General features: G+C 54.8%; 1 protein-coding gene across 26 annotated transcripts in view; it reads left to right on the top strand.

Moving 5' to 3' along the window:
- The first annotated feature begins 1,870 nt into the window (after window positions 1-1,870).
- CACNA1G (calcium voltage-gated channel subunit alpha1 G) overlaps window positions 1,871-26,945 on the top strand; it is a 141,672-nt gene continuing 116,597 nt past the window's right edge. For 13 of the 26 annotated variants that reach the window (XM_065034836.1, XM_065034832.1, XM_065034837.1 and 10 more), the window contains exon 1: window positions 1,871-2,586. In XM_065034836.1, coding sequence (XP_064890908.1) covers window positions 2,345-2,586 — 242 coding nt within the window. In that variant the 5' untranslated portion in view covers window positions 1,871-2,344. The remainder of the gene's footprint in view (window positions 2,587-26,945) is intronic. The other 13 variants (XM_065034853.1, XM_065034843.1, XM_065034839.1 and 10 more) reach the window with 1 other exon arrangement.

Raw genomic sequence — 26,945 nt, 5'->3', positions numbered from 1 at the left:
ATGTAATTAAGATGGAGACAGCATATAATCTGGTAACCCACTTAAAGGCTCAAAGCTTCAGCTTTAAAAAAAATGTTTGCTCCAAATCCATTTAAATAAACAGAACGAAATACAAAGGCTCTCTGTACATTATCAGGATATAAAGAGAATCGGATCAAAAGCAGCTGTGGCCAGGCTGTACATATGTAGTGAGGAAATTGCTTGATCTAAGGCTGCACCTTGCACATGCAAATATGTTTGTGGACCTTTCCATAAATTGCATTTGCGCAATGGTTGAGCTGTTGGGCTGTACCCTGCTGGGGAGGCAACGGCTGGTGTTTGCCCCACCACAGGAGCCTTTGCTGGGTAAGTGACAGAGCTCCTGTTGTGTTGGTGTGTCTGCTTTGGCAGGAGTGGAGTGAGGCCAAAGACCAGTTGAGCTTTGCTCTCTCCATGGGTGCAGATGCTGCATCCAGAGGGAGCAGTCACTCAGAAACATGGGAAAAAATGGGAATCCACATCCTAGGCACCCATGCCATGGGCTCTCCACTTGCCTGGTGTCATATGTGCCATGTGCTGTCATGCTCGTGTCCCCATGGGCTTGCAGGAGGATCTCCTAGCAATGCATGGTGGGGCTAGGGGGTTTGCATCTCCTCTTCTGCCTGGACACTGTCTCTTGCAGTTCTGCAGCAGAGTCCAGCTGGCCTTGAGGTTTTGCCAACAGCCATGTGATTTGTCTTGGGCTGGACAGCACAGGCTGTGAATCCAAGATCATGTGCGCTCCCAGGCCAGCAGGGTTCAGCAAAGAGAAGGCACTTTGGGTCAGACAAGAGCATCTTCCTATTGCTCTCGCAGGTGGTTTTGAGATAGCTGGAGCTCTTGGGTGCTCAGATACACATGATGTAAAGGGCTACTAGGGAAAGGTGAGAAAGCAATTTCTAAAGAAATTTTAAGGATTACAAATGTTGCCTTGGTTCAGCTGGGGGGATGTCTGCACTCGGGAAGAGTGTTGCCTGCAGAAAATACTTTACCCCGGCCCTGATGAAAGAAGGTTTCTGGCTTGCGCCGTGGCCGGGAGCACCCACCGTGGCGTGTCTCTCGCTCGGGGCCGTGTCTGCGCCCCCGGGGGATGCTTGCGGCGCGGTTCCCGCCGTCGGGGCCATCTCCCGTTGTGGTCGGGAGTCGCACCGGCAGAGGGAGCTCCGGCCGCGTCCTCTGAGCAGGGGAGACCGGACTGGGGGTACCCGCTGCTCCCGCGGCTGGGGGTGGCGGGCGCCTTCCCGCTAGAGGCTCGGTTCCTCTGGGAGCTGCTGGCCGGAATCGTGTCCCTCCCCAGCCTAGGGGCCACCTATTCTGGACGGGGTGGTACCCCGCGGGGAGCCGGAGGGGACACACAGCGGTGACCCAGATGCTCCGAGCCCGGCGGCACTGTCTCCGTTCGCAAGCGGTGGGGGACACGGCGGGGGGAAGCCGCCCGGTGCCCTGCAGCGGGGCGAGGCTTCCCCCTGCTTCATCATGTCCTCCCCCTGGCCCATCTCCCCCTCGCCTTGCCGCTCATCGGCATCCCCCTCTGCCGGTGCTGCAGTGTGTCCCACCCGGGTCAGCCTCCGTCTAGCGCAGGGCAGGGTTCCCCCTCACCCCCGCCTCCAGCGCTCGGCCCTGCAGATCCCCCTGCTCCGCTTCCTGCCTACCACTGGCAGGGGGGTGACCGGGCCCGACCCCCAGCTGGGCAGCGCCGGGCGGGTGCGCCCCGTCCAGCCCCGCCGGGGAACCCTGTCTGCCCGTCCAGCTGTGCTGCCCGGACGGACACCCGCGGCAGCCAATGGGGAGGCGTGGAGGGGCCGGGGAAGCTTTCCTATTGGTGGCGGGGGGAGGAGGAGCCGGGACTTGAAGTTGGAGTGAGGGATCCAGCTGTGCGGAGCGCTCGGCTCGGCCGCCCGCGGGAGCATCCTCCGCCGGCCGTCCCCGGGGCGCCGGGCAGCACTCCCCCGCCCCGGGCAGATGTTGGGGCGCGGAGGGGGCAGGCAAAGCTGCTAAGGCTGCCCGCCCCACGGGTGGAGGCCAGCACCGGCAGCGGGGGCCGCCCCGCCGCCTCCCTGCCTGCAGCGTGCCCGGCTCGGGCCCCCGGAGGCACGGCGAGGAGGAGCTACGGAGCCCGCAGACGGCAGGGCAGGGCGAGGGGGGCGGCCCGGCCCCGGCCCCGGTGGGGGGCGAGGCAGCGGCTGGCCCGGCCATGCCACCCCGGCGCTGAAGTCGGCCCGCCGCAACCCCCAGCCCCCCGGCCCCGCCATGGCCGCGCCCCTCTAGGCGCCCCACCGGCTCTCCCCGCGTCGCCCCGGCTTCCCCCGGGGCCGCCGGCCGGAGGATGGACGAGGATGGACCGCGAGCGGCCGAGGAAGAGCCGGAGCCGGGCAAAGCCAAGACTTTCATCCGCCTTAATGACCTGTCCGGGGCCGGGGGCCGCCCGGGGCCGGGGGACAGGGAGGCGGGCAGCGGCGACTCGGAGGCGGAGGCGCTTCCCTACCCGGCGCTGGCCCCCGTTGTCTTCTTCTACCTGAGCCAGGAGAGCCGGCCGCGGAGCTGGTGCCTCCGGCTGGTCTGTAACCCGTATCCTTTGCAGGTGCTCAGCGGCGAGGTAAGCCCTGCGGTCCCCCCCACCCCCCATCCTCAGAGTGGCGGGCAGGGCGGGGAGCATCTCCCGGCTGGAGCCCGCCGGATGATGGGGAAGGAACTGCTATTTGGTGGACCCATCATCCTCCGTCCCCGGGGTAAGGGGGGGAATCCAGGCGATGCTTGCCCCCTCCCCGTTGTCCGGCCGGGAAGTTTTGCGGACTGTTGCAGGGGGCTCGGTGCTCCCTGGCGGGGTGCAGGGCTGGGGGGGTTTGGGGCTCCCCTCCCCCGGCCGCCCCGCCACGATGTCCCGGCTCCCGCGGGCTCCGTCGCACCGCTCCATGGGGAGTAGCGGCGGGAGCCCTGGGCGACCTTTCCTCCCCCGGGGATCGGCGTCCGGTATCCCAGCTTTCCCCGGCGCACCGAGGGATCGTAACCCCAGTCTCCCCCCACCTTGCACGACGGTTCTTCCTCCCTGGCCCCGTTTCTCGTCAGTTTTAGGCTCTTTGGTCCCTACCCCGAGGGTTTTAAGCTGGGTGCAATCTGGGGAGAGGTAGTGGGGCTCAGGGGGTTGGTTTGCTGCCCGGCTCCGAAGTACCTAAATAATTCAGAGCGTGTGAGGCCGGGCTCTCTGCAGTCCCCTGGGAGATGCTCCTTGCTTGGAGGGGTCGGGGCAAGATGGGGGTCACAGTGCATTGGACAAGGGCTGCTGGTCACCAGGTCCTGGGCTGAGCTGTGACCCCACAAAGGCATCTGCTCTCTTTCCAGACTCTCCGTCTGCTCCGGCACAGGCTCTGTTCAAGCTGTTTTAGTCAAGTTTAAGCTTTCAAAAGAAGAGGAGGGGGTGGAAAAGAAATAGAAAAGACAATAGAAAAAATTATATCTTGCCATGGTCTTGGCGCCTTTAAAGCCTCCCTTGGAGTTCATGTTACAAGCAGCACACGGTTTGGAGCATCACAAGTGTTTTACCATCCCCGAACTCCAGTTCCATTTATTATTTGCAGGAACAAAAACCCAAAATGAAATAAAGCAGAGTGATGTGTCTTCCAGCAGGGGCTGGTGCGGGAGAGGCAACCGCTGCCCGGGAAGTTCCCGGCTCCGCGCTGCTCTGCCTGTGCGAAAGGCAAGCCAGGACGTATGGGCAGCAAACCCACATCTGGAATGCGAGAGGCTGTGCGGTAGCGGGGAGGACATGTTACATGGTACAGAGGGCCAGAATATCCTGTGTGAGTCCTCTCTGATCCTGGTGTGTGGGAACTGTTAGGAATTACATCTCGGCTGAGGTCGGTGTGCCAGGGAAGAGTGGTGAGGGTCCGCTAGCATTGTGAATATTGTTTTACTTGAGCTTCAGCAATAATTTATCTGATAAACAGGCTGCCTTCTTTCCTAAAATGTCCCCCAGGAGGGGAGAAACAAGATTTCTCTTCCCAGTCATGAATACTCCCAGCAGTTTTCCCCAGATCTCTCTCACACCAGCTAAGCAGTTCAAAGCTGTGTTTATTTAAGCATCTTAGGAAATCTTGAAACTTTGTGAAGCCTTCTGTTTTGGGAAGAAATATTAATGATAGGCTGCAAGTCATTCTGCTCTTATTGCCTACTATGACTAATATTATTTATGATTGCTGATTTAAAAATGTTTTCAAATATTTTTTTCTTCCTAATGATGTTTTGAAGCAGGTGTTAGCACTTGCATGTTTTTAGTTGTCTTCAGTAAAACCCCCCGCCCCAATAATGGCTTGAAATGTGTCTCCTCCTCTGTGGCTGCAAACGCAAGCAGATTAACTTTTGTCCTTGGAAAATTAGTGGTATTGTGGGCACCTGCAAGCCCCGCTGTGAGCGGGGGATGAGCATTAGGTGCAGCCCTGCAAGCTGGGATTTTCCTCCTCCCTAATTTTTCACTCCTTATCGACAGAGAAAGGCACTTGCCGGCAGCCCTGGGGCCACGGGGGACAATGCTGCGGGTCTCCCAGTCGTGTGTCTGCATGCGGCTGTTTGTTTTCAGGGTCACTGACCCAGAATTGGGGAGTTTATTTAAAACCAACATGAAAAAAGCAGTTCAGTTTACAGATGAGAGGAGGGCAGTGGCCAGCTTGGGCACTCGCGCTGCGTCCCATCGCTCATTGGGCCATTCAGCAGAATAGCATCTTGCTCGTCCCTTTGGCTCTGCAGCCCAAATGTCGGCGCTGAGTCCAGTGTATATATTTATTACTTTTATTTTTTGTCTTTAGTGTGGTAGGTCAATAAAGTGGCCCTTCTCATGCTGTAATCTTCTAGGAATCATGCCCCAGTGCTACAACTGTATAGTCACGTTGCTGGAAAGTGGTTGTTGCCACCAGCTGCCCTGGAGAGGAGTGACAGCGCTTGGCCTCACGTGGCTGGTGAATCCTGCCTGGGGAGGGTTGAGGCTTTTGCTGGATTCTGTCACTCTCTTGGGTGGTTTTTACCTTTTTGTGGGTTATGCTGACTGCCTGTGCAGAAATTGGGTGGGAAGGCTCTCATTTGAGCTGTGCCTGTGGAGATGCACAGTTTGCCGAGGCGGGTTTGCGGTGCTCTAATCTGGCTGATAAACTTTGCTGTCAACAGGGTGTTGGGAGGAGGTGCTGGAGCTGCTTCTGCACCCTCAGCTACCCTGGGAAGGGCAATTCATGTCCCTGGGGTGCAGCTGGAGCTCCTGGGATGCTGTTCTCCACCCGTCTCTGCAGCTTGTGTGAGTGCAGCAGCTGAAGCCGGGATGCAGGGTTATGGGGAGCGTGATGGTTGATGTGCTGAGTGTCCAGCAAGGATCTAAAGTCCTGTTGGTTTGTTGGGCTTTTCTACTGTGTTTCAGAACACCCCCTGCCTGGGCCAGGGCAGTTTTTCTCTTGTTGTCTGAAGATGGGAGGATCTGTGCTGCTCTCCTGCTCCTCCTCTCCCTTGGGGCTAGAAAGAGGTCATGAAGTCTCCTGAAATACTCCAGAGTCTGAAATCTTGAGGTTTTAACCCTAAAAGCATATTACTCCTGCAAAGCTGTCTTCCCCTTCTTCTCCATTGTGGTTTTTGAGTGAAAACCTGACTGGCACCAGGTGTGCCATGCCATGGGGACCCAGGGAGCCTGATTTGCCACCCGCATGTTCCCTGTGGCTGCGGGATGAAGGGCTCTGCCCCACACAAGGACAACCTGCCTTAAAAGGGCAGGAGCAGGGACACGGCTGGGATGTGTTCAATGGTGATGGTGTTGGACCCACAGGCTCAGGGCTGGGAGGACGATGACAGGCAGGGATTCTGGTGTGCATGCTGGCAAGGCGATGAGAGGAGAAGCAGGCATCTCCAGGGGGAGAAAAGAGGAGGCAAGCTGGTGACTTGACTTTCACTTATAAAATAAAAGCACCAGGAAGGCTGGGAGGATGAAAGGCTGTAGCAGGGTCTGTGCCAGGCTGCTCCTCTGATCAGAGACAAGAAATGAGGCTATTTGTTGAGACTTGCGGAGTGATTGAAGAGCAGGGATGGAGAAAGTGGGGAGGATGCTACTCCTTGGTGTTAAGAGCTCTGAATAGGAAAATAACAGTGTAACTGAAAGAGCCTGTGATCTCTATTGTAGTACTGAAATCTGCCTCTTCCCCCGCGCAGTGTCTACTTGCAGAGCGCTGCTGCCTGGAGAGCTGCAAAAAGCTGCTGAAAGGTGCCGTTTTGGGGAGGTGCCCCCAAATTAGTCGAAATTCCGTTTTTTTTCTTCCTGGTTTGGTGGGTGAAGGGCAGCCCTGTAAATGCCCTTGCTGGTGGGGGGGAGGCTTGGGTGGCACTGGGAGGAGTGCTCCTGTGTTGCCTGGCGTTCCCATGCACGGTTCGTGGAATGTGGCTTTCAAAATTGACTTTAGAAAAGAAACACATCTCGATCCGGTCACGGCAACCGGCCCTGCTGTCTGCCTTTGCTCTGCAATACCAGAGTGCTCTTCCAGCCGCCGCTTCGCACGGCTCTGCTCACTTCCCATTAGCGAGAGGTGGATGATCAAAGGATCTGTCCTGGGGAGCTGCTGAGTGCCCCCAGTTCTCGCTGGAAGTCGGCAAAGCTGCAGATGGCCAGCGGGACTGGAGCCCTTGGGGCTTCACGCCAAGGCAGAGCTGAGGTCTGTGCCGGGCTGGCTCACGGGACGGCGGGAGCTGCCGTGCTGGAGCTCGGCACGTCGTGGAAGGCAGTAACGGTCCTGCTGATGGGGGTGGTCTACCCTTACCTGCCGAACTTGCCCCAAGCCCCATGAGTCGGCGTCCTGGCACCGCTCCACGTTGCCCAGACGGATCCCTCTATCCTGGAGGGACTTGTCTGTGTCTGACTGCACTGGAGCAAGGAGTCTCCTATGTGATGGAGAGGAGAACTGAATGCATTGAGCTGTGCTGTGGTTTGGGCTCCACAGGCTTGGTGGTGCCTCCTGGAATGCTCCCTCCCCTGGGATGGGCACTGGGTGACCAGCACCCCTGTCGCCCCAGTGGGTGCTTGGGGTCCTCGGCTGTGCCAGCTCATGGGGAGAGCTGGGCCTGCGTGTGCTGCTGTTTGAAGGGCTGAGCTGTAGCACAGAGTTAAAAAAAAAAAAAAAAATATATATATATATTTAATCAACAGGATGTGTTTTGAGGGGAGAACACACATAGTGTTCTTTAAACTTTGATACATTTATTCCAACCTCAGTTTTGGGTTTAACAAAGCAAAAAACTTCCGTTTGAGAGGCTGGACCTGAAAGGGATCCTTTTTTTGATTTTGAAAACCCCACAAAGGAGTTGGAATCTGTTTGCTTCATCTGTGTCTGATCCGTCCCAAGGCACCTGAACTCCTTTTTCTCCCGTCACCCTGTTCACTGGCTGGTGTCTCCCACCTCTTCCCAGTCAGATAGAAATGCTGCTGCTGCGGCCAGACCTTTGCCTGCTCTGTGGCCCTTCCCTGGCTCATGGGGGGAAATGAGAAATGTGCCTGGCCAGGCTGGGTGGGCTCCCTCAGCACCCCCAGCCAGGACTGAGCATCGTGCTGCTCCCCAGGGCGGGTGCTGGTGCATCCCCGGGCTCACACCAGCTCCCAGGCAAGGATCTTGGAGAGAAGCAGAAGCCATCTGTCACCTTTAGCAAGGGCAGCATGAGGGTGGGGGGGTTATTTCCCTTTTCCGAGGGAACAAATAGCTGCAAAACCTCTTCCCTGCTGTTCACAAACCCTTCAGGGGCGAGCTCAGCAGGAGGAGCAGGCGGTATTCACCTCCCAGAGCAGCCAGCATCCCTCCCCGGCAGAGCCGGGATCCTGTCCATCCCAATCCGGTGATGCAGCGCATCCCACCAGGGCTCGCCGGACCCATCCCCAGCCCGGCTGTGCCGGCAGCCGGGCGCTTCCTTTGCTCCCTGCTTGTGCGTGTGTGTCTTCTAAGGAGATTCTTCTGCGAATTCCCCCTTCCAAGCTGTTGTGTCACATCTGGAAGTTTTTGTAGGAGTTTATCCAAGCGCTGGAGTACAGCGCAGCTTTTTCTCATTTAAAAATCATAGGCTGGCATTTTGAAGCGGGCTGGCGGCGCGGGGCTGGGGGGTGGAGGGAAGGGGAGAGGAAAGCTGTCTGCCAAAAAGGAGACTGGAGCAGAGGAATCGTAATGACTTCCAGAAGTTTTCTTTCTTTCTTCCTTTCTTGCTTTCCCTCCCACTCTCCCGGCGTGCAGACAAAAGGCTCGGCCTCATGCGGTTCATGGTTATGTCATCCCGACGAGAGGGTTGGCCCCGTCCTGCCCGGGGACCCCGCTCTGCTCAGGGACAGCTCTGCCTTGGCTCCATGTAGGAAATCCAGGACAAGGGCTCCCAGACTGGGCCGTCTCCGGAGACCTGCCTTTCATTTGGGGTTGGGAACTGAGGCGGGGTGGCCAGGGGGGAATCGCAACCTCTTTGTGCCCCAGGACTGGGGGGCTCAGACAGATGGGCGGTAATTTGGGATGGGGCAGGACCACCCCAGCTCATCCATGCAGCCAATGTGTCTCCTGGTCGATCTGTGCAGACTCGCTGTCCTCGACTTGATCAGCTTTTTTGTTCTCTTCCTCCATTCAGTAGCACTGGGTGTTGGAGCCGGTCTGGAAATGCCCGGGATTTTATGATGCATAGAAAACTTTCTGCTTTCTTCTCCCCCTTCACCCCCTGCAGATATTTTGGCATTGTGCTGAAAAATGCTTTTTAGCCATTTTTTTGCTTTAAACTCTGTTTCACTTTTTTTTTTCATGCAGAAAAGACCAAGTTTTTGATTGCCCCACGTTCCCTGTCTGGGTCTCTCTCTTTTCTCCTTTTTCTTTTCCTACTGTTTTGCTGGAAGGGAGCAAAACCTTTGGCCAAAGTGAACCTCCCTGATAGCTTTTTCATTTGGATCGTGAAATCATTTTCCTTTGGAAGAGGAGCCCTGGGGAGCCTTTGCCCCCGGTGGCTTTGCTGGCCACTGTGGATGGGGAAGGAGGGTCCGGGGTAGAGGGGCCAGCTGCAGGGAATGGGGGACAGAGCATCCGGAGTCAGGTTGGGAGGGCTTTGAAGCTTCGCTGTGGTTTGGAGGGGTTTGAATTTCCTAGTTAATTAGGAGGCCTAAGTGTTTCTGGGTTTGTTACGAGGCCAGATCGTGGTTTTTCCCTTCCCTGGCGCCTTGGCTCCACTGAGCGACCTAGATGTGAAATATTCCCTTTGGTCGGTGATGCACGCAGAGGTTTCCCCCAACCTGGGTTTGTTTGGCTTCGGTTTTTGCCAGCCTTGGCCTCTCACCCAGGAATCTGGTCTGGCGCTAAGAAATGAAATTAAAAAAAAAAAAAAAAAAGAAATAAAAAGGGAAATTCTCATGGTTTTATACAACAGAGTAACAACTGGTCGTGCTTCTGGATGCTCTCACATCTGCTTTCTACCAAAGCCCCGACAAAGAGGCTTCGAGCAGATGGAAAAAGCACGTTTTTCAGCCTGAATATTTGCTGAGAGGATCTTCCAGGCTTGGTCTCGGCGGTGGCTGCCATGGCACCGGCTCCTGCCTTACGGGAAACAGGCTGTCGGGACGCCAGGGGCAGCACCGTGCGCCCGAGCCGGGCACATGTGGGGGGTCCTGGGCTGAGCCCCACGCCGGGGCTGCACACACGTGTGTGGGACCAGGACGTACCCAAGACTCGACCTTTAGAAGTTCACCAGATAGTCGCAAGTGCATGGAAATTGTCTATTGGTTTGGCTCCAACACCTGAAACGTGGTTTTGGTTGGGATTTTTAGCGTGTTTTCTAGGTGGGACTGGCTGTTTGGTGCTGCCTTTTTTGTTTGTTATTTTGCTGGCTTTTGTTTTGTTTTGTTTGGGGTGTGGTTTTTGTGTCTCTCTGTGCCCTCCCTGCTTTGCCTCTCCTTGCACTGGGATGTGGAACCCCAGGGTGAGGGCAGGAGGTGGCTGAAAACAGGAACAAAATGCTAAAGCAGGTGATGGGTGAGAGCTGAGAGCTTGGCACAGACAAGCTTATAAAGAAAAGGGGATTTATTTACTGTAATCCAGAGGCTAGCCCCACATTTACAGGGTTCCCGATGCAAAGCATCTTTATGTTTATCTCCAATTTGGGTCTTTTCCAAGAGGTTTCCCCTGGTGCATCCGCTGAACCAGCCTGGAGATGCTCCCTAACCCTGGGGCTGGCGGCAAACACGCAGCCAGCGGTGGAGCTGGGCGAGGGGATTCACCCACCTCGGCAGCCCAACCGCCTGGGGGGGGTTTATGCCTTTGGGATTTCCTGTGATTCATAACTTAATCAGGTCAGGTTTAGCGCTCCCTCCTCCTACGGCGCTATCGACTGTCTCTGCGCACTCCGGAGATGCTGGTGGCCAGAGCAGCCCAGGGCTGAGCCCTCCCCTGCCCATATGGCAGACAGGACTTGTTAATGATTTGTTAATTCAATTAGAAAGTGCTCATTAACCTATGGCAAGGCTGAAGCTCTTTTCTGGAGGGCAGGGCTCCCCCTCCCGCCCCATGCCTGCGACTCCCTCTGCCAAAACATTTATTTGGTGTTAAGCTGCCAGCCACGCTATGCAAATATAGATGTTAATCATGAATAAAGGTTCATTTTTAGCTCTGGGTTGAGACGAGACTTGGGAGGAATCTGGCTGCAGGGGGTGGTGTGGAGTGCTGCCTTGCGGGGGGGTACAGCCCCCGATGCTGGGCTGGCGGGTCCTATGGGACAGAGCGAATGTCTCTGCTCCTGCTCAGCCCCGGGGTCTGGAGGAATAAAATGTTCCTTCTGCTGTGGTTGAATAAGGCTTTCAAGTGCATTTGATGGCACTTGAACCGTCCTCTTCTGTGTCAGCGTTAGCTGCTAATAGTATGAAACCTGGGTACAGGCGTGCGGTCCCTATGCCTGTGTCGGATGCAGAGTATCATTAATTTGGGAACCATGGTGCCCAGATAGCCTGACTGTAGCAATTCTGCCTTAACAGGAGAAAACAGAAACCCCAGTGAGAATGATAAATAACAGGGTCCTGACGCTCCATTGAATTAATGCTTATTTGGGCAGACAGGGAGGAGAGGAATTAAATTAATATCTGACTTGTAACTGCTACTGTATGTGGTTATTGACTTATCTTGCTTTGGAGGACCATAAATATGTCTCAGGATATACCCCCGAGACCATAATCTGGTTGGGGTCACAGTGCAGGTCTGTCTCTGATGCTCCTTCAGAGACTCATCTTGACTTCTGGGGTCAAAAATCCAAATTCCTCTGACAAAAGACCCGGCCACGTGTGGAGGGGAATGTGTTTGTGCTTTACTGCGAATGTACGGCATAAATCTTGAAGGCCTCTGCCTTGCATAAATCACTTTATTGTTTGCAATCCTCTGGCCGGTGCAGAACCCAGTTTGACTCGGGGCAGAGATGAGGGTGAAGCTCCCGTGTTGGGATGGATCACAGCTGGAGCCTTGTGCTCTTTTCCCTCTTTGCCCAGGATTTTGTCCTCCTGAGGCAGTTGTTTGGAGGTTGGGGATGCCTTGGTGAGATAAGCTGGGGGGGTTCTCAGCGCACCCACCCCTCAATAGCCCCAGCCAAGGGGGTTGGGTATCTATGAACGAAATCTTCCCCTTCAGCCCTCCCTGTGGATTCTCTGGTGTCAGTGACCAGAGGTGATGCTGACCTCAGGCCAGCTGTGGCAGATCCAAGCCCCTTCTTCTTCAGAAACTGCTCATGGCAGCAGCACGGGGGAATCCTGTCTTTGAGGAGGCTGGAAAACAGCGGAGGAGCCCAAGGGCAGCGAGGGTGGAGACGCTTCTTCCTTCGTCTCAGTAAATGGGCTCTGGCTCCTCCAGCAGCGGATGTTCAGATCTCACAGCTGGGTTTTGGGCTTGGCTTTTTGCTGGGTTTTGTTTTCTCTTTTCTTGTAGCCCCATGAAACTGGGCTGTGTTGGCTCCAGGAGCTCAGAGGGTTGAGCAAGGAGCAGTTAAGCTGCAAATCTGGTGGTGAATTGGGGGACAAAAGGATGCGATGAAAGTGCTTTGCTGTGCCTCCTCCTCCTCCCCTCCCCCAAATCCTCTCCTTTCATCTGCCAAATACCTTGATTTTTCCCACCTTTTTTTCTTTAACTATTGCCTGGGTTTTGCATCGGGGGCAGGATGGAGGTTGGGGGGGGGTGTGTGTGTGTGTGTGTGCGCGCGATGAAGCTATTCGAGGAGTTGTGATCTCTGCATTTCATTTTGCAGTTCAGCTGGAAAGATCTCGTTTCCAAATACACCCACACACAGGCACAGCAAAAGAGAAAGCAGGCGAGGGAGCTGCTCAAGGGGGATGGGGTGACGCAGGGGAAGGCTGGGGGGCCGGGCAGCACGGGGCGTTTGGAAGCATTTAGTGACTGCTATTTGGAGCGGTCCATAGACTTTAACTGGGGACAGGAGACGGTACCCTCTGCCTCAACCCTATATCTCAAGGCCATGTAGGTGCTTGGCTGCACCCATGGATACCTGGCTGCTTTATTTGTGAGCAAAGGGGGTCCCTGAGCCTGGCAGTGGCCCCAAGAGCAGCTGGGGGACCCCAGGGCAGTTGTGGGGTTACACACTGTGTGTATGTAAGGACACACATACCTACCATGGGCTAAGCAGAGCCCAGGACATGGCAGCAGGGTGGTGAGACCTGCTTTTGCAATGGAATAAGAGCAAAGGCATGGAAAGGAGTTATAGAACTCCTCTCCTAGTGTTCTTCAGACCAAAGTCACCTTGTTTCCAAAGATGCCCGAATGGGTCTCTCAGTCTGTGTGTCCCCATCCGTACCCTCTTTCTCCATCTCCATCCCTGCCAGCCAGGTCCTGACTCTGGTTCTTGGTTTCTGGAGTAGCTGGTGGTGGTGTGGATGTGTCTCCCAGCACTGAGAGGGATGGGGGTTAATGGAAAAGAAATAAACCTTCATCCTGGTGGGTGTCTGGGTGTGCAGCAGCAGGTGGAGGTGAGGGGCTGGCTGGGAAGCTGAGCAGATGGCAACTTGGTGGTGGTGGGTTTGGAGGGACACCGGGGGCTGCTAGCCCCCAGCAGCTTGTCTCTGCAGCGGCATGCTGTGGGGCTTGGGGAACACCTGCCTGAGCCCCTGGGTCTGGGTTTTCCCCTGGTTTGGGGGCTGTAGAGCAGCTTAGGGTGCTGGGGTGTGCGAGGGAGCACCCCTTCTTGCAGGGTGCTGCTGTGGGTGCCCATATTCCCCCCAGCTCCCATCTGTGCCCCTTGGGTGGATGCTGGTGGCACGTGCCTCAGCTCAACCCTCACAGGAGGAATCCTCTCGCTTGTCCTTCTGGGGTCGGCACATGATTTTTTCCATTGCTCTGCAGAGGCTGAGCTCATACAATATTCCCCGAGCCAACGCCGCTCCTTTTTGAAGTCCCTCATTTTGGTATTCCTCAAACTCTGCATCCTCAGGCACGAAACACAACACCCCTTGGCACCGGAGGCTTTTTCCCAACGCTGTGGCTTTGGTTCTCCCCAGCATCCCACCGCCTAGTGAAGCCACTGCCCCGTCCCCAAGCCACTGGAGGATGCCATCCCCTCCTGAACAGCCCACAAGACTTAAACGGTGATAAAATAGGATCCTCTGGCCACCTTGGCACACCGCAGCCTGCTCCCGGCGGTGTTTGTCTTAGCTGGGGGCCACGGCCAGAGCCGGGGCTCTGCCAAGCAGCCAAAATGCCAGAGCTGTGAGTTTATCCCACCGTGTTTGATCTGTGGTCTTAGTGGAAGTCAGGTCAGGAGTAAATGTGGAGGATGTGGGAAAAAAGGGCAATTTCAAGACGGTCAGAAAAAAACATCTCGTGGTGCTAGAAATCAGGGTTTTCTTTTTATTTTGCCTCCCCTTGCTGCTGGCCGCACCGGCTGGGATATGAAGTTTATGGGAGAAATAGTGGTGGTTCCGGGAAATATTTTGCCTAGCTCGTATTGTTGAGTTTTATTTTTTCTGGCAATGGATGAAGGAAACGGGAACACAAACAGCTTGGCCGGTGGGTTGTTGGTCCAGAAATCAGTCTGACCAGCAAGAAGCTGCTTCGGCAGAGAGAAAATACTCGAAAGCGGATGGGGTTTTCGTTGCTTTTGTTCTTCTCTCTCTGTCCCCGCTCCCGGCCAGCTCTGGGGATGCTATTAAACGAGGGACAAATGCATCTGAAGGCAGAGACTGTTAAAGCAAGGATGTGCATTGATGCTCCTGGCCTCCTGTGCATTTTTGCTGATTAAAATCTTAAATTCTTCCAATTTTGACAAGATTTGGGTTTTCTGTACTGAGCTGGAGAGTCTCTATGGCAACAGCTAAAGGCAACTTTTATCCCTAACCCTTTTTCTTTTTCTCTTACAGAGGGGGAAGATGATGGGTGCACAATGCTGGGGCACTGCTAGCTATTCGAACCCCCCTAATATTTGGGGTAGTGAGAGCTGGGACCAGTTAAATTGAAATACATAATTTTTTTGTGCCTATGAAGCAAGGGGCTGGGATGAGCTCTGCCACAGCTGGGCCCTTCTCCCTTCTGCTAATAAAGGTAATTTTTGACTGTGGGAGAGAGCGGGGTCGCATCCATCCCTGCATCCATCGCACCCCCAGGATGGGGGTTTCCCACTTGGATTAGTCATGTCCGGAGCAGTTTGGAGCGGTTCTTGGAGCACGATTGCGGCAGCGTTTCAAGACGCAATTAAAACCCCAACCCTTCATGAACAGTCTTGCGGCATGTAATAGAAAGGAAACCAGCTGGGCTAGATTGAAACATAATAGGTTTCGGGAGTAATTTTTAGAACCCTATACTGTAGGTCTTTCTAGAAAGATACTATACAGTTTAATTACATGTTATATTCCTATATGTTATATTTAAATCATCCTATAGTATTGTGTGGGAGGAATCTAATTTTCCACTACAGTGTAATACACCTTTCTATAGGTTTTCAGTTGTGAGTTTTTTTGGTCCAGTTAAATGAAAAATTATATCCTTCCTAGAAAATGCACCAAAATGATGAGAAAATAATACCTTTCTTTAATAAAGTGTGTAAGCATTTTCCATGGGGGTGTGTATGGCCACATAAAAACCCACTTCGAGCTTGTTGGGGAAGCGGTTTGCAAATGGATAGGGTTGGGTTTGGATATGTTCTTGGAGCAATGGGCTTTGGAAATAGCAGGTAGGGGCTGTGCTGTGCTGTGTGGATGTCTGCAGTGGGTTTGAGGAAGGCAGGAAGAGGAGGGATGGAAGAGGTGAAAATCTAGGCACAGGGATGTCAAATTAACCCAAGGCAGGTGCTGTGCTGGTCTTTAGTGGGTGCCTGAGCAGCTCCATGTTCAGCTCGGCACCTTGTTCGAGGTCAGGCTCACCTCGCTGGGATGGTGCAGCCACACAAAGCACTTCGGGGGGTAAATAAAAAGCTGTTGCTTGCAGTAAAGTGGGCTATGTAATCCCAGATAAACCCCAGCCTCGGGATCTGATTTTTAATCTTTGTTTTATTTTTTTAGCTTCAGTTCCCCATGTGGAAGTCCAGGCTGGGGTTGTCTGCAGGGCCTTGGGGTGTGGATGATGCTCTTATATTTATTTTGTGTCACTGCGTTGTCTGTAAGGGCTGAGTCCTGTTGTGTTTCTGCCTGGGAGCGCATGGTTTTGGTCATAGAGTCCTCTCCAAAGTAGGCCAAAGATTTCTCCTCCCTGCTGTGCTAATGGAAGATCTAACAGGGTTCAGATGGCAGCCAGGCCCTTCCATGTGCTCACCTTAAAGTGTCTCTGTCAACTGCAGCCCCACCAATAAACCCACATTCCCGGGATGCTCTGCTTGGGTATGGGCATGGCTGGGACACATGATGGCCTGGGGGTAGATGCTGCTCTCTGTAAGAAAATGTGGGGCTGAGCCCCTTCTGTCTTAGCTCAGAGGTGCCCATCACCATGGCCTTGGGGTCCTGCCTGGCCCAATTTCCACCCGCAGGTTCCCAGGGAGCTGATGCCAACCCAAAGAGAGGCACAGAGGGAGGCTGGTGGCCCTGGGCCTTGGAGGTCCCCAGAGGACAAGCGCCTTTTAATAGCCATGGCAACTAATAAGCCCTGCATGGTGACATCCCACCGTCTCCATGGTAACGGGCCGAACATCACATAGCAACATGTGCCTCACGTACCCATGGAAACGGGCCGGGTAGTTTTTTAGCATCGCTGTGTTAAATCTCCGTTCTGGGAGGTAGCAGTGGACTTATCCCGAGGTGAACCTGACGCTGCGGGGAGAGGGTCCTGGGAAGAAACCAGGGGGCTCAGCGGCTGTGGGACCCTGGGGGCTTCATGGGAATCGAGCCTGTAATGTGACCCTGGGGTGCAGCCCAGTGGGATGTTCCCAGGCTGATGAAGATGGGGAAGATGCAAGATGCCTGGAGTCTATTTTTTAAAAAAAATTTGTAAAATGTTTTTTTCACAAGAGCAGCAGCTCTTGGGGAGAAAAATAATGATTTGAATTAATCGCCCAATGGGCTTTTGGTTGCTGAATGTAGAGAACAATAAGAGGTGCTCAGGGCTGGAGAGCTGGAAACTACCTCGCTGCAGGCAAAATGTTTTCACAGTAGGATATTTGCCGGCTGGTTTTCCTCACTGTGTCTGGGGTCACTTCAGCCTCCTGAACTGGGGTTTTCCAACCTGCCAAAACCAGGTGTAGAGGCGGGGGATGTCGCTCCTCGGTGGGCAGCATCCAGCAAGGGGGGAGCAGCAGGATGTGCACCCCTGCCACGGCTGGCTCAGCACCTCATTAACTCACCCCAGCTGTTTTGAGTTAATGAGGATTTGTAGCTGTTGGGTGTGAGGGACCTGTGAGCTCTGAGCACGACCAGCTCCCGTGAAACGCTGTGGGTGTCGAGCTGCGCACACGTGCTGGGTGCAGCATTCGCACCAAGTGGCTCTGGCAAATGCAGCCGTTTCCTGAGTCTGTCCGCTAACAGGCTGAACATTTTAGGAATTCATTTATTTGGAGCTGTTAAAGCATTTCTTGCAAATGTGTTTCAGCCCTTCTTCCCCCATTGTTGCAGACCTACCATTAAAAACACATTGCACGGGCACTTAGGAGTATCTCTGGTTTCTGTAAAAACTCATGCAAACAAATGTGATCGCTTTAGGAAGGTTTGCAGGTTTTTTTTCTTTAACTTCATAGTATTTTCTCTCTTATTTTTTTTCTTCTTTTTTTCCCCCTCCCTTCTCCTGGCCGGTGCTTGGTCTGCAGGGGCTGGGACTGGTGCTTAGGTAACACATTCAGCAGGGTCCAAGTCCTGCTGGCTTTCTGGAGGGCTTAAGCTCTGACTTTGCTCAAGTGCTTGTTGGGTGGGACTTCAAAACTGTGGAGGCTTTTCAGAGTTTCACCCATAATTTATCTGCTGTGGGAAGACAAACCCTGGCCGAGAGCAGGGCTGGCACTGGGGGAGATGGTTCCTGGTGACTGGTTTGGGGTTGTGGGTCCATTCTGGTCAGGTATGAAATAAGTGTAGTGAAGGATGGACATAAAACCTGTGGAAAATCTCTGTGCCAAAGTTCTGCTGTGTCTGTTTTTGCCTGCTTGTTGACATGCTGGGGCTCTTGAGGCAATGGCAGATGCCTTTCCAGCTCCATCCAGATGACAAATCCCTTCCCTCACCCCGAAATCTCACTGCATGTCTTGTCTTGTGCACGTGAAATGTAGCTTGTGATGTGGTTGATCCAGAGTGCTTTGCCTCTCCTCTGCTGCTTGTGTTGGACACTTAATGGTTTAGAGTTTAGGAAGAAAAAAAGGAAAGAGAGATCCACGAAAAATGGCAAAAGTTAGGAGAGATTTGGTGTCCAGGTGATGCACCAGTATAACCCCATTGGCTTGAGCTCTGTCTCCATCCATTTGGCTTCTTACCCTGGCAACTGTCTTATGCTTCTGGGATGGGAATTAGCACCAAGCCACAGACTTTAGCCAGGACCCACGTGGCAGCATCAGACAGGAGTTGCCCTCCCCAGTATCAGCACAGGCTCGTTTTGTCATGTGCAGGATGCTCAGTGATAACGGCGTCAGCGCTGGCCTCGAAGGAGGGCTGCAGCCAGCTTGGCGAGGTTTAATTAAATCTGAAATTCCAGCCCTTTTCTCTCCTGGGCTTTGGCTTGGTATGCCACGAGTAGGAAATCAGTGGAAGGAAATAATGAGAATTAGAGCAACTTCAAGGGCCGTTGCATTCCTGGCTGGCGGGGGCTGGAGAGCAGGGGAGCTATAGTGGGACAGCGCTGCGCTTCTCCTTTGCGATGTGCATTGGATGGACAGGATAATTCCCAGGGAAGGGCTGTTGCTGGGCCATTGCTCCAGCTGAGCATCCTCCAAATCTGGGATCTGTTCAAACCAGGAGCTGGCTGTGCCATCTCCAAATCCCCGTTAATAACGGAGCGGCTCCACGCCTGGCAGCAAACAGCCCTGCAGTAGGTGTCTTGTCTTTTCTTTCCTTTTCTTTAGAGGCATGCTCATTAAGGCTGTGAAGAGCCTGACTATAAATTAGATACAAATGTACAGTTAACGCTGAGTGTCCCCAAGGCCAGTGTAGGTATTCTGGTATTTAAACTAGCAGAGCCAAGGGTGTAAGGATCCAGCAAAGAGCGGGGAAAAAAAGGAAAAGTGGCTGTAATTGAGGTCGGTATTTGAACAGTGAAGACCAATTAATGCTCCTGAATCAATAGGTCTGCGTGATCGAACTAATATCCCTGCTGAGGATTTGTGTGCACACTGTGCTTGGGTACCTTGCCAAGAGCCTGCCCAGGGTGAGCTGTGCCATGGTGGAGATTTTGGTGCTGGCAGAGTTTTTGGTGTTCACACCCTGAAGGATGCTGAAGCCGGGGGTCAGTTGGCACTGACACCAGCCGGCAGCTCCTTCTGCCTTGCAGAAGCCATTTATCCCCCCCAAACTGCAGTCCCTCCCCACTATGTTTCCACCACCCAATATTAATGCCAAAGTAGATTTAACTGGGATATGTTGACACAGTTGAGGTGCTGGGTAGCTGCATCCCAGGTCCCCATTGGGATGTCCCAGTGCCACGGGCATCCCCTCACTTCACCTTTTGGCTGCCCAAGCCTTGCCGGGGCGGTAGCTTCGCAAACATCCAGCGTTCCCGGACTTACATTTTTATTCTCCTTTATTGCTCTTCCAAGAAAATACGTGTATGTGTGGGGAGAGGAGATTATCATGTTAGCATTAAATACCCTGGGGGAAGGTGGGGAGGGCTGGCTGCGTGATTTTTGCCTGGACTATCTCCCAAGGACAGGCGGCTCAAGCAGCAGCATTTGTGATGTGGCACCCATGGGTGCAGCTGCGCTGAGCACCGTGGGGTGCAGGCAGCAGATGCAGTCCTGGGGAGTTTGTGCTCCCCACAGATGTAAGAGAGCAAAGCAAGGAGTAAAAAGAATCCTCATTGTTATTATTCCATGAATTTCATGTGCCGAACTGATGCATATGGCAGATGAGATGATTTGCCTCCAGGCATACAGGAAAAGCAACATGAGACAGGATCTTTTTGGCAATCCTGTGTTTTTAATCATGAGATGAAGTTTTCCTGGAATGGGAAAGGCATGGAGGGGCCATGGTTCATGCACCTGGAGGGTGGGGGAATCACACCATCCCTGCACTGTGGCCGGTGCTGCCCGTGGAGCTAGCGATGCTGCAGCTCATCCCAGCGCTGCTGCTTTTCATCCCCATCTTTTCTGAAGAGGGGAGAAAGTCGCTGCTATTTCCACCGTCTTGCTCCATTTCCAGGTTAGGAATCCAGGACGCTCCCAGGTTTGCTGGAGGAAGGTGGGGGAAAGGCTGCCAAACCTGGCTGTGCTCGGGAGATTATTTATGGCCAGATTTGGTGCCACGTTTGATACCTTTTGCTACCTCGTTCCCACCTCCCACGGCCCCGCACTGCAGCTGGGCTGGAGGAGGGGGTCGAGGAAAATGCTGTTGGCAGCTCCCATGGGGCCTGATCCTGCTCTGCTTGGACCATGGAGGGAGAAATGAATCTCTCAGGTCTCTGCAGGGAGTTAGGCTGCTCAGTGGGGCAGGGAAGCAGGTGCCCTCCCATTGCATTTCACCTTGCCCAGCCGGAGCAGTGCAGGGACAGGAGGATGGTGCCAGCGTCCCCGTGCTGACTTCCTGCAGGGTGACACAGATCCTGGAGACCCCCCCGCCACCCCGCCTGCTCTCACTGCCGAGGGCGCGTGGGCAGATGGGATGAATGAGCGGTGCTTTCAGAGATGCTTGCAGCAGGTGCTAACGAGCGTGGATTGAAATACCGCATTGCCGTTAAATATGTGGATTTTATTTTATTTATTAAAAAAGCAGGAAAAAAAGGCATGAATGCTGGCCAGGAGTGTTGGTGGGAACTTCCTCATTCCCCTCCCTCACCACCAGCAGTGCCCCGTGGCCAGAGCATGATGGTGAGGATGCTGCAGGCTTGTGAGGCTGTTGCTTACCAGGGTGGCGGGATGGGTGCAGGATGCATTCCCCAGTACAGCACGGACAGGCTGCTGGTGCTGGAGGGATGGCAAGGCTCCGGTGCCAGTTTGAATCTGCTTTAGCTGGCTCCCTGGGAGTCAAGCCTGGCTCTGGGGGGTGCCTGTGGTCTTGGATGTTTCAGCCCCTGTCCTTGGCTGTTGCTTCCCTTCGAGCTGGCAGAGGCACAGGGTGAACCCCGCACCAACCCAGCGTGTTTAGAAACAGCACAAATGGCAGCTTCCCCTCACCTCCAGCCCCATCCTGAGCCATGGATGGGGAGTGTGATTTATGTTTCCATGCTTTTCTAGCGATTTGTGGTGTGTTCCCACGACTCCAGCTGCCGGGACAGCCGGGGGAGCAGCTGGCTGGGCGAGCTGGCAGCGCCAGGCGCTCCTCGCTCCTCCCGGCTGGCCCACGCGCCCAAAGCTGGGGAGAACGTGGAGCTTGCAGGCTGGCGCTGAAGGTGTGGCGGGTGGTTTAGCAAACTGGCATTTTTCTAAAATTACTGAGGCTGGTGAATCTCTGGTGCGATGCCGCAGCTGAGCAGGGTGCTGTGCATCCTGCTTCCCCAGCATCGCTGTGCTGCCAGAGAGGTTTTCGGCTCAGCATCCTCTGCGGATGGAGGGGGACCGGCGCCGGGCAGGCTGTGGGGACCCGCCGCATGCATGTTTGCGGAGAGTGGAAAGTAAACACTGTCACTTTGCATTATGTCCCTGCTTGCCATCGGACAGGCGTTGGCAACTGCTGCCTGCACCCACCCTGCCTGTACCCACCCTGCTGGCAACCTGAGCCCGGGTGGCTGTGGTCAAGAGCGGGCGCCAGCCAAACCCGGAGCAGCTGTGTCGGCCACATTCTGTGGAGCAGCCTTGGTTGATTAAGAAATTGTTGCATAACCTCTAACGAGGCTCCTCTCCGGTTTACAGCTGCTTGCCTCTCTCCCTTCTAATTAAGCTGGCACGGTTCCCTTTGGGTTTGCCTTCCAAGGAGGGCTGCTGCGCAGATAACAGGGCTGGGGCTGCTGCGCACTGCTTCACCTGTCCCAACTTTTGGGTCTTTTTAATGCTGGGTCAGTGGTGGTGCTGGGGATGGGAACAAGGCAGCACCTTATGTGCATGCTGGTGGTTGGTGATGCAGCATGAGCATCACCACTGCCTTGGGTGGGTGCAGGATGAGACTGCTGCTGCTCAGTGTCACCGGCTGCAGATGCCAGAGCCACTGCTCACCCATTGAAAATATGCAGAGTCTCTGAATGCTGCTGCCTGGAAGGAGGAAAAAGCCAAAGTATTTTTCTTGGAGAGAGGAGGGAGCCAGGGAGGGATCGCAGGGTGCCGGCTCCTTTCTGCAGTGACCCCGACGGCTGGGCACGTTCCCTTTGGCCTAAGCCCTCTTTTCCTAACATGCACCATTGGCACCAGGTGGCTGACTCGGGGGTGCTGCGGGGAAACCCAAGAGTCTTTGGCTTTGCTAGAAATGAAATGAGCAGAGGGCGGGGGGGGGGACCCCGTTAGCAGGGAGGATCCAGCCCCGTTTCTCAACTCAGGGCCAGTGAAACAAAAGAGAAACCCACGGTGACATTTGGAGCATTGCACAACTTGACACAATTGGCAGCGGGTTGGCTTTCTCATGCTGTTCCCTCCACGCACATCCTCCTTCTTCCCCGGCCCCAGCTCTCCTCATCCTCTCTGAGGGAGCAGCTGGTGCTGGGAGCTGCTCCTGGGCAGGATGAGCCCCCCGAGCCCCTTTCTTGCCTGGGTAGGGGATGATGTGTGATGGAAACCCCCAACTGGGAGCCTGAGGATCCAGCTTTACTTCCACATGGAACCTGGGGGGCGCAGAGGGGTAGTGCTGAGCCCCATGGGGTGCTCCCTCCTGCCTGGGGGTGGTGGCAGGGAGAGGGGGGACATCCCTGTGGTGGTCCCTTTGGGGCTGAGCCAGCCCTATGATCCCACTCCCATGGGGTGGGCATTGAGTGGCTCTGTGTCCGCCGTCCTGCTGCTGCAGCCCCCCAAGGTCCCAACAGCTCAGCTCAGGGGAGCCCCATGAAAGAAGATTGGGGGATGTGGGAGAGGGCTGGCTCTGCTGGCTTGTCCCTTTGTTTGTCTCACGTCACTCAGGCAGTCCCACCAGAGTATGTGAGCAGTATTTGGGGAGGGTATCTCAAGGGATCCCTCTTTTCACTGGCAGCTCCTGGGGCTCTGGGTTTGCGGATGGCTCAGGAACATGTGTGTGGCCCCTAGCACTCAGCACGTGTCCCAGCACGATGTCCTCAGCCTCCATCCGTCCTCCACTCCCTCCATTGCCAGGTGACAACTGCCCAAACCCGTCCTTGCTGCGCTGAGCCCTTCCTGGCCACGTTGGCAGCAAATGCCTCACAGGGCTGCTGGTCCTGCTGGGGTCCTGGCTGTGCTCAGCCCCTCGCAGGGATGGAGAGCTGGGTTAATAATTCATCTTGCTAATTTATTAGCTGGATGAACGTCACTGAATTCCTTCCTTGGACTGCCCACCAGCAGATCCCAACCTTCCTAAACCGGAGAGCATTCCTTCCCCCGCCATTTCCGCTGGTGAGCTCTGGCTTGCTCTGTTTATTTGCAAATAGCTGGGTTGTGTGTGTTATTTGGATCACTCTGATTGCGCCTGCCTTTGATTTGGACACGTAGCTCGCTCCAAGGGTTTGCTGACCCCCGGCGGGGTGAGATGCAGCTCTGAGAACCGGGGCTTTGCCATGAGCAGCTGCTGGGTTTTGTTGCCTTTTTTTTTTTTTTTTAATTTGGAATTTGTTTTCTGCATCTGATCCCTGATTTTTCTCACCGCTGCTCTTCCAGTGGCAGAGAATATCCTGTGGGAAGCGGAGGAAGAGTGTGCAGTGGGGATGAAGTGAACCTGGTGGTACTCAATGGGCTGTTTGGATGTGGTAGCAGTTGCTGCTCTCCCATTCCCGGTGCCGTGGGATGGGGCAGATGAAGCTGGCATGGCTGGAGCCACTCTTTCCTGGAGTAAATGCTCTGAAACCCACTGGCTGGTCCAGCTCCATCATATTGGGGTACAAGCTGCCTGAGGTTCCCCATGCTCGATGCTTTTTCCAGGGCTTGGGTTTGGGTCTGTCTTTTCCATTGCTTAGGGTATTGATTTTTCTCATGAGCCTTAGGGGCTGGCTGGAGAACCCTGTTCCACTTGGTCCTGTTTGAGTACAAGGTCTTGACAGCACAGGGGGTCCGGACCCAACCCCAAAGGTATTTTGGGCCGCATTGCAGGGCAAGAGACCCTGTTGCAGATCTGGAGGTGACAGGGGCTGCAGCCTGGCTGGAGATCCAGCAGAAGAGAATGCCATGTCCCAAGCCTCAGGCTGGTGTCATCCTTAAAATTACACACGGAAAGCTCCATAGAGAAGAGCAGCCTCCTCTGTCCTGCGGGAAGCACAGGCTGTCCTGTCCCATCCGAAGGTGCTCGGGGTTGGGGAGTGTGGAAGGAAAAGCTTTATCCTTTACAGCCAGTTACCCAGGCAGGGGTGTTTGGAGCTGATGCTCCAAGGGCTGTGGGGGTCTGTGCTGGAGGAGGATGGAATGGTGTTTTTTCAACAGCACCTTTTCTAGGCCAAATCTTCCCACTGCAAGGAAGGGCCTAGAGCGAGAGGACATTGTTTCCTCTGCCAGGAAGGCTGCGAGAGTCGTGTCTCTCCTGGCTTGGTGGTGGGAGCTTGTGTCCCCCAAAACTTTCCTGGGGAGCTCTCAGCCTTGGCCGTTACCTCTGTGTGAGGAGGGGGTGCAGGGCAGAGCCCTTTGCCCAGGTTTTAGGGCAGGTGTTTTTCCCAGCCATGCAGGCAGCGGTGCCGCCACGCTGGGCTCTGGCGGGTGAGTGGCAGTGGCTCTAATTGTGCCTGAATTCCTCTGAACCACAAGTGAAATCTGCAGAAATACAGAAAGTAAACAGCTCAGGGCTGAAATTCCCGGCACTTTGGGGAACCTTCCACTAGGAAAAGTTTCCAAACTGCTAAAAAATAAGAAGTCTGTTGTTCCTCCATCTTGACCGTGCGGAGACCCCCCGGACTGGGAGGGATGCGGCCGCAGCGCAGTGGGGACTGTGCCGGGAGCCCTGCAGAGCCAGGCTGGCTTCACGCCTTGGAGCAGCTGGAATAAAAGCTCTTCCCAGGGTAACTTCTTTTTTTATTCCTCTGCTGCACACGTCTGCTGAGCAGGAAGGTTTTAATCGCCTGCTTGCAGATTGCGAGAACAATTGCCCAGAATGCTGGAGCGACCTTTGCCGAGCGGATAGGGGACAGGAAAATGTCAGTGGGAGCCAGCGCTGCCCCGGGGGGGTCTGCTTGCCTTGCGGGTGCTGGAGGGGGACAGAGGCCGTGGAAAAGGCTGAGTAGCCCGTGCCTGTCCCTCCCTGTGCCCTGGCACATGGACTGGGGAAGATGTTGTCCCCTTAGCCTGTCCCCCAGCGTGGGTGTGACTGTCTCCAAGTGTGAGCATCTCTGATGCTTACCTCATTGTCCCTGCTTGCTGGTCTGGTGCCTGGCCCCTGGGTTTCCCCCTGTGCCATGCAGACCCTGAGAAGCCTTGCTTGGGGCTGTGACGGTGACATGAAGCCCCAGCAACGTTTGCTGCCCTGTCTGCACCCATGCTGCTGCCTGTTGGCTCCATCCTCAGGGAACTGGACACCTGGCTGGGACCCAGCAGCTCAGCACCCGAAACTGTGGTAAATTTGGGCAAGAAAGACTAAAGTGTGCACATGAGTGCATTTTTGGGGTGCACTCTGTGGGAGAAGCCTGGATTTCCTGGGATATATCCCCCCACTGGACCCGTTCTCCCACCCACGCGTGGCAAATTCCCAGTGACCCCTTCATCTCCGGCTGGGGACAGTCCCGGCACCTTCCGACCCCGCAGCCCCATGGGGCAGCTCTGGTTCCCTTGGCCTCTCCCTGCGGGTCAGGCCTTTCTCTGGCTCCTCTCCAAGGTTTTGGATCGTCTCTTGGAAAAGTAAAGCCATAAAGTTTGCCCCAGCTGGAGCACAAACCCGCAGTGCCTGGCTTGGGAGGCAAGCACCAGACCCAATGGATATTTATAATGCATCAGCAAAGTTAAAAATAACAGAAATTTAAGTGCAGGAAGTAGTTTTGGAGGATAAAAAACTTTTGCTTCAGTTTTAGGATACCAGGGCTAGTGCTGGCCATCCTCTGTCCCTGTACTGTGTCCCTTGGGGCTCTGTGGGTCCCTTCTCCTGGTTCATCGGGTCACATTTTGTGGCTGCAGGGATTGTCCCTGTTCCCAGAGGAAGTTGGGCTGCTGTGGGGAGCCCCCAAAACTGCAGTGCCAAGACAGTGCTGCAGGAGTGAGTGGAGGGAGGCAGAGCAGGGCTCGGCTGTGGGGAGCATCACCTGGTCCCAGCTCCTGTGCATCCCACTCAGTTGCTTTTGTTGCTGCAGCCATTTGTTCCATTGCCAGGGGTCGGAGGGGTACCCGGTCCCTTCTCCCAGCATCTCCACTGCCAGCAGGCACATCTGGAGCTGATGGCTGTGCTGCTCCTGAGCCCCATCAAATCCTCCTGAGGGTCCTGCAGTGCACCCAGCTCCCTGGGAACAGCGGGTTTGGAGGATGCTCCCCCACCAGCTCCCTGGGAACAGCGGGTTTGGAGGATGCTCCCCCAGACCCTTTCTTGGGAGCTGGGCTGGGCTCTGCCCAGCATGTTTCTGGTACAGCAGCTTTACAGGAAGAGCCAAAGGTTTGGTGTCCAAAAGCTTGGCAGCTCAGCATCCCCCATGACCACCTCTTCCAGCCACTACGGCTGAGACACCAAACCTTCACAGATCGCCGTGCAGGCACGTTTCTTGGCATTGATGTCTTTATTTTGGTTCAACTCAAACCTTTTCCCTGTTGACAGAGCAGCGGCTTTGCTCAAGCTGGCTGGGCCTGAGCAGGGTGACCTTTCCCGTGTTTGCTGTCTGGGCTCAGGTTCTGTCCATGCTTTGGGCTGTGGCTCCACAGCCCCCAGTGAAGCCGGTGGAAATGCTTCCATCCTCTGAGCTGGCACCCAGCACATCCAGTGCCACCTCCCCCTTTTCACTTCTGTCCTCCTAGTTTTTGGCTCTTCTCCTAGGACCTGATCCCATTTAATTTCCCACTTTCAGAGGGGGCTGGGGTTCCACTTTGCATTCCTCTGGCTCCTTATGAGGAACAGTTGAGGGAGCTGAGGCTGTTCAGCCTGGAGGAGGCTGAGGGGAAACCTTATCACTGTCTGTGACTGCCTGAAAGGCGGTTGGAGCATGGAAGTTGTTGGTCTCTTTTTCCAAGTAAGTAGCCAGTGATCGGACAAGAGCAAATGGCCTCAAGTTGCGCCAGGGAAGGTTCAGATTGATGATTAGGAAAAAATTTTTCATGGAAAGGGTTGTCAGGCATTGGAACAGGCTGCCCAGGGCAGTGGTGGAGTCACCATCCCTGGA

Source organism: Columba livia, chromosome 18, assembly GCF_036013475.1.
Source record: "Columba livia isolate bColLiv1 breed racing homer chromosome 18, bColLiv1.pat.W.v2, whole genome shotgun sequence".
NCBI lineage: Eukaryota > Metazoa > Chordata > Aves > Columbiformes > Columbidae > Columba > Columba livia.
This window is presented reverse-complemented; position numbering and strand designations above follow the sequence as displayed.